We start from the raw sequence: 16,167 nt of genomic DNA, 5'->3' as shown, positions 1-16,167 counted from the left end.
CACTTAGAACTGAGGAAGACGTTTTGGCAACATGAGGGGAGTCAGCCTAAAAGACAAAGCTGACACATGGCTGAGTAGGAAGATGTGAAGGAGACTGAGAGTTTAACAATGCCCCAGTTGATGAATTAGCCAACTCTGGAACTGTTCCTCTCTGTCCATCCCCCTCTCTCTAATCATTACCATCTTTCGTCAACCTATCAGCACCTTGGCACTTAACAACTGCTGCAGCCCCTAACTGTACTCCCTGCATCCATTCTGGTCTCCCTATGGGCTCTTCTCTATTTAGCTGCCAGAATGATTTTTCTCAGAATATAAATCTGGTTGGTCCATGGCTTTCTCTTCTCTCATCACAATCCACAACATCTACAGCCTGGCCCAGTTGCCTTACACAGTTTCGTATCTTACCACTTCCCCAAGTCTCTGCCCTTTAGTCACACACAGCCCTTCTTTATTTTTTGGATGTGCTCTTCCCTTACCCACCCTTACTAGTGATAGCTTGGCTCCTGCTATTTCCAGTGCCTGCAATATTTCCCACACCACTTTTACCAATGCCCTCGCCTATGATTAGGTCTCAATTAAAACATTTCTTCAAGGAAGTTCTGAACTGGAATCAGAACTGGTGGCTGGGAATATCAACTGGTAGATCCACAAACGTGTTCAGCTTCCTTAAGGGAGTTACAAAAAAAAAGTACAAATCTAAATACCCCAAATGAGGCCTGTGCTCAGCAGTCTTTCATGGTCTTCATTTCTATACTGACTTATTCCTATTGTCTATTGCTTAAGACACTCTGCGACCCCTGTTCCAGACTCTAAAAGGCCACCTCTTAATATAGGCTCCTACAACTATGCACCAGTCCTTTATGTCTTATATTACTGTCTGAATTTATATATTTTTGTTCTTATTTATGGGGGTTTTCCTACTGGACAGTGAGTTCCCTGAGTGCAGGGACTGGATCTGTTTTTGCTCCCCAGCAAATCCTTGGTACCTCACACATATTAGATGCTTGGTAAGTATTTATTAAACAAACGAAGTAACAGATGCGATGATGGATGGATGGATGGATGGGTAGATGAGAGAGGTGAGGCAAACCCTATTTCATTTCCTGTCTATGATCACATAGGAAAGGAGTCAGATGAACCTGGTAGAAAATTTCTCACCTCTTAACCCGTTAGAAACCTGTTTTCTACCCCGTGACTCAAAAGGCCCGACCTTCGGTCTGCCTTCCTCCCTGCTGACACACCAGCCTCGGCAAAGAACTCACATTGAATTCCTCTCTGAAGAGCTTATTGTCATCAGCCATTCTCCGGTTAATCTCCTCTTCCAGCTTGTCCACGGGTAGGGGTGGATACTTCCTATTGGTGCTTGGAGACCTGGCCAGAAGTGGCACACTCTGGGGTTCTGCAGTATACAAGGGGGAGGAAGGTTGGTCATGGTCAGGTGCTCTGGAGACCCAGCCCTTCTCTGGAGACTAAACTGGGTGTTCTATCTCATGCACCAGGCCTCCAAAAACCAGGACTGCTTTCTTCAAGTCTTCCCCCTCCCTGCCCTTTTAGGATGGGAAACCCCTAATTTCTTGATTTTATTCTCCATGAAGGTTCCCCATGTCATTAAGGGGGGGCCTTACCCACATCCTCAGTGCGGCCATTGGATAAGCGGAAAGAATTGGAATGGCTCCCAGCTTGCTTGTATTTCTTAAACCTAATGAGAAAATGTTCATAGTGAAAAAGCAAGCATAGAGTCAGGAGAGACCAATCACTAGCTTTATGTTTCCATGTATCAATTCAGCATCCTAAATCTCCTTTACCAAATAAACATGTTCTTTTAGAGACAGGTCCTGCACATGCTGAGGCAGCTCCATTACAGGGTGATCGAGTGCCTCAGGATGTTCCTGCTCATCCTCAGCACACTAGAATTCAACCCAGGTGCCATAACAGTATATTCTGGCTTGTATGGCTCCTCTGTGTGGCTCCAGTTCCAGGACTGACTGGAGATGACAGCCACACCAGGTGGAGAAGGGGTAAGTGAGTAGAATACAGTGGAGGGGAGATAAGAATATCCCTATTAAGCTAAAATGCTGGTATTTCCCCGGTGCAATCAGGGAGAAGCCCGGAGCTTCAGACTGGGTGGGCACAGGTCTGGCTACAAGTCTCCTGCAGAATGGTGGAGACACATGACAAATTGTAGGGGTGTGTAAGGTTCCCTTCTCTTTTTCCCTGCAAAAGAACAGAGGGAGCACAGAGCAGCTTAAGCCAAAGATAAGGGCAGAGTTAATCCCAATTAGCCAGGGCAGTAACTTTAGCAGGAAGAGGACAAATGCATCTCTCTCTTCTCTCCCCTGGCTTCCCCTTGCTTGCTTTTCCTTCCTGTTTGATGAACAATATCTAGAGGACCCTGAAGAAAGTCAGAAGGGGGAACTCTGTAATTCACGCCGTTCAGTTCAGCACACCAGGGTCAGGGATCCTAGATCTTAGGTGTGTCCCCAAACCCCCAACTAGAAATATAGGTCTCTAGTCAGCACACCTTCTCCATTCAGGTACTTTTAGGGGTTGCTACAGTAGGGTTAGATCTGAGGATCTTAACCCACCTAACAGCAATGACACAGATTATATCTTTTCCCTCAACCTCAAACCACCATCCTGGGCTTTAGGTTAAACTGGAGCTGGGGACTGGATTTGGGCAGATGGAAGCAAAGCGGAGGGGCTGGGTCTTGAGGAAGACCATGTAGAGCTTTTAAACCATTACTACGTAGAATTTTAATTTTAGTATCACAGGCAGTCCCCTCTATCCTATTCACTGTTCTTATCTCACTATCTTCTGGACTGTGTGGGCATACTGAGACCCTGGGGTATTGAAACAGAGTTCAAGAGAACGTAGAAGCTGTAGCATGCTCACCTTAACATGTACAGAACTATGATAATAAACACGATCACGAGCAGAGAGGACAGGGCTACCATCACTGCAATAATTGGCGTCTCATCTGAAATGGAGAGAATACGTCATTACCATCGTATGCAATGGAGAGCTCACTCAATGCTTCTGTAGATGGCAGGCCATGGATAGTGAGTGAGAGACAGAACATGTTCCACTGCCACCCCAGGGCCAGTGTGGGTGGAAGGAGAGGCAAAAGGTAGGGTGAGGACCCAGAGTGACACGCCCATCCCATCTCTGATTTGGACATTTGTTTACTGGCTCCCTGCATTAGAATAAAAGCCCTATAAGGCAGAGACTCTGTTTCTTTCATTGCTATAGAGCCTAAAACAGTGCATAGCGCGTGCGCGCGCACACACACAGACACACACAGACACACACACACACACACACACACACAACAAGAAACAAAAACCAAAAAACCCTCAAATATTTGAAAGCATGAACATATCAATCCTGATGGCAAGCTAGGTGTGTAGGGCCATCAGTGCACTCTGTCCTAGTCTCAATGGGCTCCATCTAGAGGATAGGAGAGGAAGGTAAAAGGGCAGTTTTCCTATTGTAAACTCAAATGGTTTCCTGGCATAGAGAATAATGTTCCTGATTAAAGCAACGGACATTAGATCCTTAAGCACTACATATCTAAAAATGCCGGGTACTCTTTTGTACCTCTTTGCATGGCTACCTTTTACCAGGAGCTCAACTACAGCAACATCTGGCTCAGAGACAGAACAACTCCTCCCTTCATTCCAAAGGACCTGGCTTCCTATCCACCCAATACTTAGCCTCCTTTCTCATGGCAGCTAACCAGGTGCCGACTCATCCTCCTCCAGTCCCACACCCCCACCACGAACCATACAACTAGTCTGTGTTTGTAACTAACTTCACCATTTCCGTTTCGCTAAAAGGGAGGGCGTGTCCCTCCCATGCAAAGGTCAATCCTGTCACATATGGTCTGGATTACATCCATTATTGTCACCTCAAAGACTTGTCTTTTTTTTTTTTAATTTTTTTAACTTTTATTTTTTATTGAGACAGACAGACAGAGACAGAGCATGAGTGGGGGAGGGGCAGAGAGAGAGGGAGACACAAAATCTGAAGAAGGCTCCAGGCTGAGCTGTCAGCACAGAGCCCGACTCGGGGCTTGAATTCGCAAACTGCAAGATCATGACCTGAGCTGAAGTTGGAGCTGAAGTTGGACTGAGCCACCCAGGTGACCCAAAGACTTGTCTTCTTGATCAGTAACTGTAGCGAGGCACTGTTCCAGACTCTGAGAACAGAGAAGTCATAAAGCAGACAAGTGACTGAGAGCCTACAATCTGGGGGAAGTAGGGGCATATTATTCACAAACAAGTAAACATACAATTTCAGACAAGGGCAAGTGTTATGAAGAAGAGTAAAGGGAGAGACTGATGGGCTAGAGGGGGTTATTTTAGAGTAGTTTGGGAAGGTCTATAGTGCTTACACTCAGCAGAGGTCTAAATAATGTGAAGAAGTAAACCATCAAAGATCTGCACAAGGAGCTTTCTAGGTACAGAGAACAGCAAGCATAATCTCCCTTAGCAACTTGGCAGGTTCAAGAAATAGCACAAAGGCCAGTTTTAGTACAGGATGTGACTGCAGAGGTGGGCAGGAGCCAGAAGACTTGGGGCTTTGTAGGCCATGGTAAGCAGTGTGGATTTAATTTTGAATGTGATGAGAAGCGCTATGTGATTGGAGGGCTCTGAAAAGGGAAGAAATATAACTGGATTTACATTCTTTTAAAAGATCAGCCAGCTAAACTGACTCATAAGCAGCAGTCATGAGATGGGAAGTAATCTGGCAGAATATGGCATCATAAAAGCCAAGAAAAGAGTGTTTCAAGGAGGGAGTAATCAACTCAATCAGATACTGTCAATAGATTTTAAGTAGGTGAGTTTCACAGAGAAGTGAAACAAGATATGACAAGACAGCAGCTATTGGTGACTTTTTTTTTTTAACGTTTATTTATTATTGAGAGATAGAGAGACAAAGAGCGTGAGCAGGGGAGGGGTAGAGAGGGGGAGACACAGAATCCGAAGCAGGCTCCAGGCTCCGAGCTGTCAGCACAGAGCCCGACGCGGGGCTTGAACTCACAAACTGTGAGATCATGACCTGAGCCGAAGTCGGTCGCTCAACCAACTGAGCCACCCAGGCACCCCTATTGGTGACCTTTCAAAGAGTGGTCTCAGTTGAGCAGTCGGTGAGAAAGCCGAAAGGGAGTGAAATAAAGATGGAAAGAGAAGAGAGTGAGATACTACCTCGTCTCTGAGGTGAGGACTTTGACCATAAAGAGGTGCAGAGAGAAGGAACAGCAGCTGGAGGGAGATGTGGGATGGAAAGGTTTTTTAAAAGAGATGGGAGGTATACCATGCTTCTTTGTTGATGGCAATTTTCTTTTTTTTTTTTTTTAATTTTTTTTAATGTTTTATTTATTTTTGAGACACGGAGAGACAGAGCATGAACAGGGGAGGGTCAGAGAGAGAGAGAGGGAGACACAGAATCCGAAACAGGCTCTAGGCTCTGAGCTGTCAGCACAGAGCCCGACGCGGGGCTCGAACTCACGGACCGAGAGATCATGACCTGAGCCGAAGTCGGCCGCTTAACCGATGGAGCCACCCAGGCGCCCCATGTTGATGGCAATTTTCAAACACACCCTGGTATGTGGCTCCCATATGAAATGAGCATTCAAACCAGCTACGTACTCCCTCCTTTTTGAAGAACTTTCAACTCTTGGTTCCCAAAACAAAGCACTCCTCTGATTTTCTACCTCTTGGCTGCTCCACCTCATTTTAACCTTACTAGCTGTTCCTCTTCCAAAAACAGGTCTCAAAGTGTCTGACTTCCTCAGGGCTCCGTCCCTGGCCTCTTTTCTTTTTCTTTATTTAAATTCTTTTAATTTTTTAAATGTTTATTTATTTTTGAGAGAGGGAGAGTGTGAACAGGGGAGGGGCAGAGACAGAGGGAGACAGAGGATCCCAAGCAGGCTCTGTGCTGACAGCACAGAGTCCGATGTGGGGCTCGAACTTACAAACGATGAGATGATGACCTGAGCGGAAGTCAGAGGCATAACTGACTGAGCCACCCAGGCACACGCTGGCACTCTTTCCTGACCTCTATCTAGCCAATCTGATCAGACAGATGGCTGTAAGCACAAATGATATGCTAGCAGTGCCCACATTTGCACTGGTTGGTCAGACCTCTCTTCTGGGCCTATATGCCACCTCCACTTAAATTTCACAGGCAGTGAAACCTTCCGTGTCTAAAACCTTTCCCTCACCATTCAGTAGTCAGCACTACCACGCACCCTGCTGCTCAAGAAACGTGGATATCCCCTTGATTTCTTCCTCTTGCTTATTATCTATATCCAACCCAGCTACAAGTAATATGTTTTAGGGCTAAAATCAATGCCTCAAATTTGTCTGCCTATTTCCATCCTGTTGCCATCACTGTAGTTTCAATCCCCATCCTCTCTCCTCTGGACCACAGTAAGCCTCTGTCCACTGCCAATCCATTCTCCCCAAAGCAGGCAGAGTGGTCTCTAAGAAAGTGAGTCAGACCATCTTCTCTTATAAAACCTTTGGATAGTTTCCCAAGCCTTTAGAAGGAAATCTAACTCCCTTACCCTGGCGTAGAACAACCTCCCCCGCTGGCCCCTGCCCACCCTATCCCCTGCTACACTTTGCTTGCTCACTCCACTTCTGCCTCTAACACCCTTCATGCTGAGTTCATTCCCTCCTTAGGCCTTCAAATATGTTATTCCTTCCTGTTTTACATAGCCTCTCTCCGTTCTTTGCTTGGCTACCTCCTAGTCATTCAGTTCTCATTTTAAGTGTTACTTTTCCCAGAGAGGTCTCTCTTGACTTCCTAAAACTAAATTAGGATCTGAAGTCTTAGTTTCCTTATCTCTAAAATAAGTTATCTGCAGATTAAATGAGATCATCCATGTAAAGTTCTTGGTGCAGTAACCAGGTACGCACGGTATGTATTCAGTCAGTATTGGCTGCTATCTTCCTTGTTATTCTCACAAAGCATTCTGTTACTGCTCTTGATAATACTTCCCACACTTTGTAGTTATATACTTATTTGAGCGTAGTTGATTAATGAGTGTCCGTCCTTTACACCATAAATTCCACAAGGGCAAGAATTATGTACCTGCTTTGTTTCTCACCACATACTTAAAACCCAGACAGAATTTCACATACATTTGGCACTAAACAAATACTAGATTAATGACTTATCGCTAAATATGGCTTTGTTAAATGTCAATCACAAAGGGCTGTCCACCACGCATAAAAAGAAGGTAATTAGAGACATCTGGCTCAAGAGAGTGAACTGAATCCATAATCTTACTTCTTTCTCTTCCCAAAATTACATTGAAATGATAGAAGAAATATAAAAATACTAATGAATCAAAAGCAAATCTGGAAGGCAACAAAGAGTGGCATTAGTAGACCCGAAACAGGGATCTGCAGAAGACAACGCAGAAGGACTGGACTACTGGAGAGATCAATCAGAGCCAAAGAGCCTCCAGTTGAAAGGTTAAGTACTAGCTCAACAAGTCTGGGCCTGGAAACACCCCAAGCTTAGAGTCAACCAGGCCCACCCGTGGATGAATGTAGGCCTTGGGGTAGCAGGATGGTATTTAACCAAAGGTTTGTCAATGCAGGGCCCGTACACCCACAGGCTGGGTAACAAGCTGTGTGCCCCATTCAGACTGAGCTGGGAAAACAGCACTCTATATAGAGTAGAAGTTCTGTCAGAGAGTGCTGATGGCTTTTTTTTTTTTTTTTTTAAATATAAGTTGCACATATATTTTTAAACTTCGTATTATGGAAAACTTTCAAACTTACATAAAGAGAACACTACAGCAAATTCCTGTGTACATATCACTTCACTTCCAACGTTATCACTATATGTCAGTTTTTTAAATCTCTACCAGGGCTTCTCAACCTCACACTACTGACATTTTGGGCCAGATAATTCTCTGTTGTGGGGGGACTGTCATATGCACTGTAAAATGTTTAACAACATCCCTAGGCTCTACCTACTAGATGCCAGCAGAAAACCTCAATTGTGATGACCAAAGTCATCTGCAGACATTGCCAAATGTCCTCTGGGAGAAATCCACCCTGAGTTGAGAACCACTGGTCTATACCCACTCCTCTGGATTATTTTATTCTTTTTTTCTTTTTTGAGAGAGACAGAGCGAGAGAGCACGTGCACACGTAGGGGAGGGGCAGAGAGAAAGGGAGAATCTTAAGCAGCTCCACACTCAGCATGGAACCTGATTCGGGGCTTGATCTCACAACCATGAGATCGTGACCTGAGCTGAAATCAAGACTCAAAGGACTGAGTTGCCCAGGCGCCACCCCTCCCCCACTGGATTATTTTAAAGCAAAGCTGAACCTATCATTTCAGCTGTAATTATCTCAATATGTAACACTAAGAGACAAGGATTCTTAACGTATCCAAAATACCATTAACCTATTTATAAAGCAACATTAATTCCTTAATCTAATCTAATATTCACTTACTGTTTAAATATCCCCGATTGCCTCATAAACGCTTTTTTCTGGTTTGGTTAGAACTGGCACCCAGAAAGGGTTTTTACATTGCACATGACTGCTAGGTACACTGGGCCCATAGAGAGTTTCCTGGGTCAGCCCTGATGACAGAGAAAGGGCAAGGATTGGGCCTGAGGTAATTCTAGGTGGCCACAAGACATGAAGAAGGGGAAAAAAGAAAGGAAGGCAGCTCCACCTACAGGAGAACTGCGTCCAACTTCCTAAACCATGACTGAACCCCTAGTTTAGGATACGTCCCTGTTTGTCCTCCTGAAGCGATACCTACTGTGAGCACATTCTAATCCACTCAATGTTCCAGGGTAAAGCTCAACCAGAGCTCTGTAAGTGACCTTCACAGATACCAAGGACAGCGATGGCAGTCCTGGGAAACAGACACAATACAAGAAATAGAATATTTCTTTAAATAGAATAATCTTTAAAAATATACTGCGGGGCACCTGGGTGGTACAGTCAGTTAAGCGTTCGACTCTGGCTCAGGTCATGATCTCATGGTTCGTGAGTTTGAGCCTTGCGTCAGGCTCTGTGCTGACGGCTCAGGGCCTGGAGCCTGCTTCAGATTCTGTGTCTACCCCTCTCTCTCTGCCCCTCCCCCACTCATGCTCTCTTTCTCTCTCTCAAAAATAAATAAACATTAAAAATATACATATTAAAAAATATATATATATTGCAACAGCACACTGCATCAATTTTTTTAAAAGGCCACTATAAAACAAGGAGCAATCTCACACCTATCAGGGACTGCTGCTATCAAACAAACAAACAAATAACTCCAGAAAATAACAAGTGTTGGCCAGAATGTGGAGAAACTGGAGCCCTGTGCACTGCTGGTAGGAATGTAAAATGGTACGGCTACTGTTGAAAACAGTATGGTGGTTCCACAAAACATTAAAAATAGAATTACTATATTATCCAGCAATTCTACTTCTGGGTATATGCCCCCCCCCCCCCAAATTGGAAGCGGGATCTTGAAAAGATATTTGTATTCTCATGTTTGTAGCAGCATTAGTCACAACAGCTAACATGCAGAAGCAACCACATGGCCACTGGTGAGTGAACAGACAAGCAAAATGGTGTATACACACACAATGGAATATTTTCAGCCTTAAAAAAGGAAGGAAATTCTGACATATGCTACAACATGGATGAACCTTGAAGACCTCATGCAAAATGAATAAGCCAGTCACACAAAGACAAATACTGTATGATTCCACTTGTACCTAGCGTAGTGAAATTCAGAGTCAGAAAGTAGAATGGGGGGGTGCCAGGGGCTGGAGGGAGGGGGGAATGGAGAGCTACAGTTTAGTGGGTATGGAGTTTCAATTTTACAAGATGAAAAGAATTATGGAGGTGGATGGTGGAGATGATTGCGCAACAGTGTCAGTGAACTCAATGCCAGTGAATTGTACACTTAGTAATGGTTAAGATAGTAAATTTTGCTATGTGTGTTTTACTACAACAAAAGAAATGGGAGGGAAAGGAGCAATTTGAAAATTAAGAAAGTTCTTAGAAACTAAAACACGACTGGGGGAGAAACAATCTCAACAGAAAGGCTGAACAGGAGAACACATGAAACTGAAAAACCAATTAGTAATGTGAAAAACCACATCATGGAAGTTCCCAAGACACAAAGCAGTAAGAGTGAGATAGAAACTGTGACAGTAAAGAGACAAACTGGACAGATCTAGGAGTTCCCAAAGAAGAGAACAGTAAGGTAGGAAGGAAAGAAAGTATATAAGAAAGTCTGCTCAGTTATCAGGCCAAAAGGGATCATCAAGTTTGAGTGGCAATACTGAAAAAGGAGATTTACCTAGATACATCCTGACCAAGCTTTTAAAACTTTGGATTGAAATCAACCAATTAACCAGAAGCCACCCTTAAAAACTTCCAACGGAAGAAAAAAGTTTCCCTGTAATAGAGAAACAAGAATCAGATTTATGTATGACTTCACATCTATAATACCATCGCCAAAGCCAATGGTGCCCTGTCTACCAAGTTCTTAGGAAGCACTTTGAACCTGGAGTTATTATCTAGCCAAATTTTCATTTCAGCAGGAGGTCAAAAGAAAGCCATTTCCAGAGCATGGGGCTTTAGGGTCAGACAAACCTGAGAGTTCAAATACCTATTACCCTACTTAGTAGTAGTGTGACAACCTCTTGGAAACTTTGTGGAATGCCTTATGAAATACAAACGTATTATCACTCTCCACCTCTTCCAGTTAATGGATGATTTAAAAGAAGAAGCATTTGCAAAGTGCCTGATGTCAAGGGAAGACACTTGGCCTTGGCATCCAAAAGTTCACATATTAGCAGAGAACCTCAGTCCAGATTTTGGGCTCAGGCAAGTCTCTGTCTAAAACAGGAAAACTACAGCCCAAATGTAGCCCACTGCCAGCTTGTATAAATAAAATTTGATTGCAGCACATCCGTATTCATTTACACACTATCTATGACTGCTTTTGCACTACTAAGGCAGGGTTGAATAGATATGACCAAGATAGTATGATTGCAAAACTGAAATTATATATTATCTGGTCCTTGATACAAAAAGTCTGCCAAACCCTGATCTAGAATGTTATTACCACCTCTCCACTTATACAATTCCAGATCAAATATCACCTTTTGTGAGTAACGGCTCATTTCCTGTACTTCCATAACACTATGTACCTACTCTGCTACAACACTAATCACACTGAATCAAAGTCATTGACTATATGCCCATTAAATTACAAATTTCTTGAAGGCATGGATTCAAGATCACACTGAGATATCCCTGCACTCAGCATTTATTCTTTCATTCAATAAATATTTGAGTGACTTATTGTGTCAGGCAGGTCTTGAGGGTACAGTAATGAATAAAATCAAAATTTCTTACCCTCATGAAGCTCACATTCTAGTAGGGAAGAAAGAACAGGTAAGTAAAGAAATATATAATACATGTAGTTATGAGTGCTGTGAAGAAAAATAAGGCAGGGTAAAAGAGGAAATGGAGGAAGCATTCTGTGATGTAAAGTGGGGTGGTCAGAACAAGTCCTGAATGAATGGATGGATGGAACAAGTCCCAGGAAGCAGTGCAGTATTGTTTATGACCAATGCAACAACTGCAAGCAATGTGACAAGAGACTCAGCTGGCCTGATAACTTAGGAATTAATAAAAAATTATTACAGTGAGTATTTTTGCACTTCTATAGCAGGCACAGAGCAAAGCACCATGCACATATTATATCACTCAATTAACCTAAGAACCCTTAGATACCATTATTAGCCCTGTTTGAATGGGTGAGAAGACTAAGCACAGACATTAACTTGTCCATAAAAAGCTGCCACTCTAAAGCAAAACCACGAAGTGACACTATTCTCCAGGCTCTTCATAAACTACAGGACAGCACCACTTTAACTATTCCATGCTTTTAGGCCAGAACAGTCCTCTGTCACAGAAGCAAGATTTTACCTTTTGACATACGAATTATATCCATGGTTTTTGGGTTTTTTTGAGAGTTGGACACACATGGACATGAGCGGGGGATAGGCAGAGGAAGGGAGAATCTTAAGCAGGCTCCATGCCCACAGAGAAGCCAACACAGGGCTCAATCTCATGATCATAAGATCATGACCTAAGCCGAAATCAAGAGTTGGGACACTTAACCCACTAAACCACCCAAGTGCCCCTACACCCATGTTTTTGATATGGTTAAAAACAATACAGATAGGAAAGACATCTCCACACTGCTGTGAGGGAAGGAGACTCAGATCTATTAACAAAAGAGGAGAGAACTTATAGCTCCCTGTATCAAATCTCAGACTTGGACACAGACTCAGGATCAAGGCACTCTCCTAGAGTTCCTCCATAACTGGATAGACTTGTCATATCATGCTAAGGCATGTCCTGGTCTAGGTCTTCCAGAGAGGTGGCCTTGCATGATACAGGCTGGCGTAGTAGGCAAGGCAAGCACATTGGTCTACTCCTTGCCCTCCCCCACCTCCTATCCACTATCCATTCTAGCAAAATTTCACTTTTTAGACTCTGACTATGGGACAGAATTTCTAATTTTTTTTTTTTTAACATTTATTTATTTTTGAGACAGAGAGAGACAGAGCATGAATGGTGGAGGGTCAGAGAGAGGGAGACACAGAATCTGAAACAGGCTCCAGGTTCTGAGCTTTCAGCACAGAGCCTGACGCGGGGCTCGAACCCACAGACCGTGAGATCATGACCTGAGCCGAAGTCGGCCGCTTAACCGACTGAGCCACCCAGGCGCCCCTATGGGACAGAATTTCAAAAATACTAAAATGATATTCTGGGACAACAGACGTCTATTTGCTATCTCCCTTTTCCAAGAAAACAAAGGGTCATGTTATTCTAAGGGTTCACATGTAGACAGGTGAGTCACTTAAAGACTCAGACACACCTTGGCCAACTACAAAAATAACCACTGAAGTAAAAGTCATACTCCTCTAGCTCAATTCCTGAGGTCCATTTTGTGTCATCTCTACACTTTTTGACAGAAGTATTTATCAGTTCTCAAAGGCAGAGTTAAAATGTTAAGTCCTTCCTATTGGCTCTAAAAACAGCAAAAATCATCAGGTTGCCTCAAGAGCCCAAACCACTGGGCTGAGCCCAATCTTGTCTAGGGCCAAACTATTACTGAGAAACTAATTTCCATTGCCTACCTATCTTCCCTAAGGCCTCTGGCGTTATCTTTCTAAAACAAAAATCTGACTATGTCATCATTTCCTTCCTTCCCATCACCAAGAGACACCCTGACCCTTGGGCCCACTGTACCACCGGGTCCATTGTGCCGAGGCTAGATCTGGCCACTCCCCAACTCATGCACATCAACGGTGCACAGTTCCTCATACACCTGACTTACTCTTTCACCCTACCTGGTGCATCTTCATTTTCCTCAGTCACCATATTAATTTAAACTGCCTAAAGCTCATCCTCATGCCTCCTTCCCACTCTCCAGGCACAAGTGTTTTCAAGCTCCCTGGCAGCACTTTGCATGGTATATCCAAATACACTTTGCATGGTATATCCAAATAGTGTGTAGCCAAGTGGGCTCTGATGCTTGGTGTTCACGAGTTTCTTCCATGAGACAGGGAATGTATATTTTTTTCTTTCTGGAATCCTCACATCTAACAGGTACTGAATGAATATATGATTACTTAGGGAAAGCCATTAAAAATGGAGTTCACAATAATGTCACTTACTATGATGATCAAAAAAAAATACTTCTTTAAACAAGAATGTGAACCTCTTTCTAGATTCCAACTTTAGCAAAGTATGAAAGCCAGGGGGAGCAGGTGATCTGATGAGAGCTGAGAAACTTGAAGGAGCCTCTGTGGTTCAGTAGAATGCTTACTGTGTCTGGTTCTAGAACTCTGTAGTTCAAGGGCTCCTTCTTCACAAATGTTTAGAGGATACTATTTCTGGATATAAAAAAAAAACAACCCAGTTATATAAACTATTACACCTAAAATAATCTAAAGTATGATTACAATAGCTTTACCTTGTGTTCTTGCTATTTAACAATTATCAGTGATAAGGTCCTTATGTAAAAATCCTATTATTAAAAAAAACTATTAAAATAAAAGGTAGGAGGAGATGCGTTTATGCAGAACCTTGTTTAAAAGGTACAGGGCAGGGGCGCCTGGGTGGCTCAGTCGGTTGAGCGGCCAACTTCGGCTCAGGTCACGATCTCACGGTCCGTGAGTTCGAGCCCCGCATCGGGCTCTGGGCTGATGGCTCAGAGCCTGGAGCCTGCTTCCGATTCTGTGTCTCCCTCTCTCTCTGACCCTCCCCCGTTCATGTTCTGTCTCTCTTTGTCTCAAAAATAAATAAATGTTAAAAAAAAATTTTTAAATAAAATAAAATAAAATAAAATAAAAGGTACAGGGCAGAGGAACAGCTAAATGTCTACCGTTATAGTGGTACCGTTGCAAGATGGATCCTGCCTTGGGATCTGTGCACACACCAGCCTCCAGGAGGCCTACGATTGCCCCTGTTTCTGTGAGTCCTGATTGACCAACTGAGATTCCTGACCTCCTTAATCTCCCATCAACTGTAACAATAACAGAATAGTAGGAGTAGCAATGTGATAGCCAGCACTTGCTGAGCAACTGCTATGTGCTGACCCAGCACTAGGTCAAGTACATTATATGTGTTACTTCATTCTCCAAAACAACCCTATGAAAGACACTGTGTTCCTATCTGATTTTGCAAATGGCAGAAAGAGTCACAGGAAAGTTAGACAACTATCCCCCCCTGCTAGTAAGTGGTTAAGAGTCAACACACAAACCCAGATGGTCTAGCTCCAGAGCCCAGGCTTTTAACCAGCATACACTGCTTCTCTGAACATTCCACTATGCCACTCACTCCCTAGCCTTTATATATCAAGATCATTCAACAGCATTTTCTCACACAAGAAAATCTCTAAATAGATGAATGAGAATATGCATCACCACCTGCTCAAACTTCCTGAGAACAGGAGATGTTATAGATTCCCCTTCAAGACCAAAGAACCCATTCTCCTAGCTGCTAGGAGGGTTAGTGGCTAACAATTCTTAGTCAAGGGCTTTCACAGGAACTGCCCTTGGCCTACAAGAGTAGCCTGGCCCTGGGGTGCCTGGGTGGCTCAGTCGGTTAAGCTTCTGACTTCAGCTCAAGGCATGATCTCACGGTTCGTTGAGTTCAAGCCCTGCATTGGGCTCTGTGCTGACACCTCAGAGCCTGGAGCCTGCTTTGGATTCTGTGTCTCCCTCTCTCTCTGCCCCTCCCCCGCTCACGCTCTTGTCTCTCTCTCTCTCTCTCAAAAATAAACATTAAAAAAGAGAGAGAGAGAGAGAGTAGCCTGGCCCAGGGAAAAGCTCTTACAACCCCATTCCAGCTCCCAAGCTCCCTGCAGGATTTGAGGCCTTTCCTACCTTTGCTCTTGTGGCATCTCATGTCCTGTCTCTACTCAATACTACTGCCTTTACTGCTTCACAGGTGCCAGAGAGAGAAAGTACTCTCCAGTAAACTTGCTGCATGCAAATCTGTCTCAGAGTTGGTTTTCTCTAGAACAAAACTAATAAAATTGTTATGTAAAATTAGTGAAGACTAAATAACAGCTGGAGAGTGTACTAGTGGCCAGGGACCTCATGGTGAAAATGTACTTAAAAGATAACACCTGAACTGCACTTAATGCATTACTATATATTACACAAACCACCCAAATTAACACCAGTACGAATGTTTTAAAAGAAAAGCTGGTTACAAAAGGAAAAATATTGCTATGATTCCACTTAAATTAGGTATCTACAATAGACAAATTTATAGAGACAGAAAATATAGTAGTGGTTACCAGGGGCTGGGGGAAGGGAGAAACGGGGAGTTAGCGGTTTTTGTTTAAAAAATTTTTTTTCTACATTTATTTTTGAGAAACAGAGTGAGACAAAGGTGAGCGGGGGAGGGGCAGAGAGAGAAGGAAACAGAATCTGAAGCAGGCTCCAGGCTCTGAGCAAGCAGTCAGCACAGAGCCTGATGCGGGGCTTGAACCCACGAACTGTGAGATCATGACCTGAGCCGAAGTTGGACGCTCAACTGACTGAGCCACCCAGGTGCCCCGAGGAGTTAGTGTTTAATTTGGGATGTTTC

At 43.6% G+C, this 16,167-nt stretch overlaps 1 protein-coding gene across 6 annotated transcripts in view; it reads right to left on the bottom strand.

Moving 5' to 3' along the window:
- PTPRA (protein tyrosine phosphatase receptor type A) overlaps positions 1-16,167 on the bottom strand; it is a 159,053-nt gene that overhangs the window by 47,484 nt on the left and 95,402 nt on the right. For all 6 annotated transcript variants that reach the window (XM_042931462.1, XM_042931459.1, XM_042931461.1 and 3 more), the window contains 3 exons: positions 2,894-2,978; positions 1,626-1,699; positions 1,263-1,399 (listed from right to left, as the gene is read on the bottom strand). In XM_042931462.1, the coding sequence (XP_042787396.1) occupies positions 1,263-1,399; positions 1,626-1,699; positions 2,894-2,978 (296 nt within the window). Of the gene's footprint in view, positions 1-1,262; positions 1,400-1,625; positions 1,700-2,893; positions 2,979-16,167 lie in introns of those variants that run through there.

This window comes from Panthera leo, chromosome A3, assembly GCF_018350215.1.
Source record: "Panthera leo isolate Ple1 chromosome A3, P.leo_Ple1_pat1.1, whole genome shotgun sequence".
NCBI classification, from domain to species: Eukaryota; Metazoa; Chordata; class Mammalia; order Carnivora; family Felidae; genus Panthera; species Panthera leo.
Note: the sequence above shows the minus strand (reverse complement) of the source record. Positions and strands in the feature narration are given on the sequence as shown.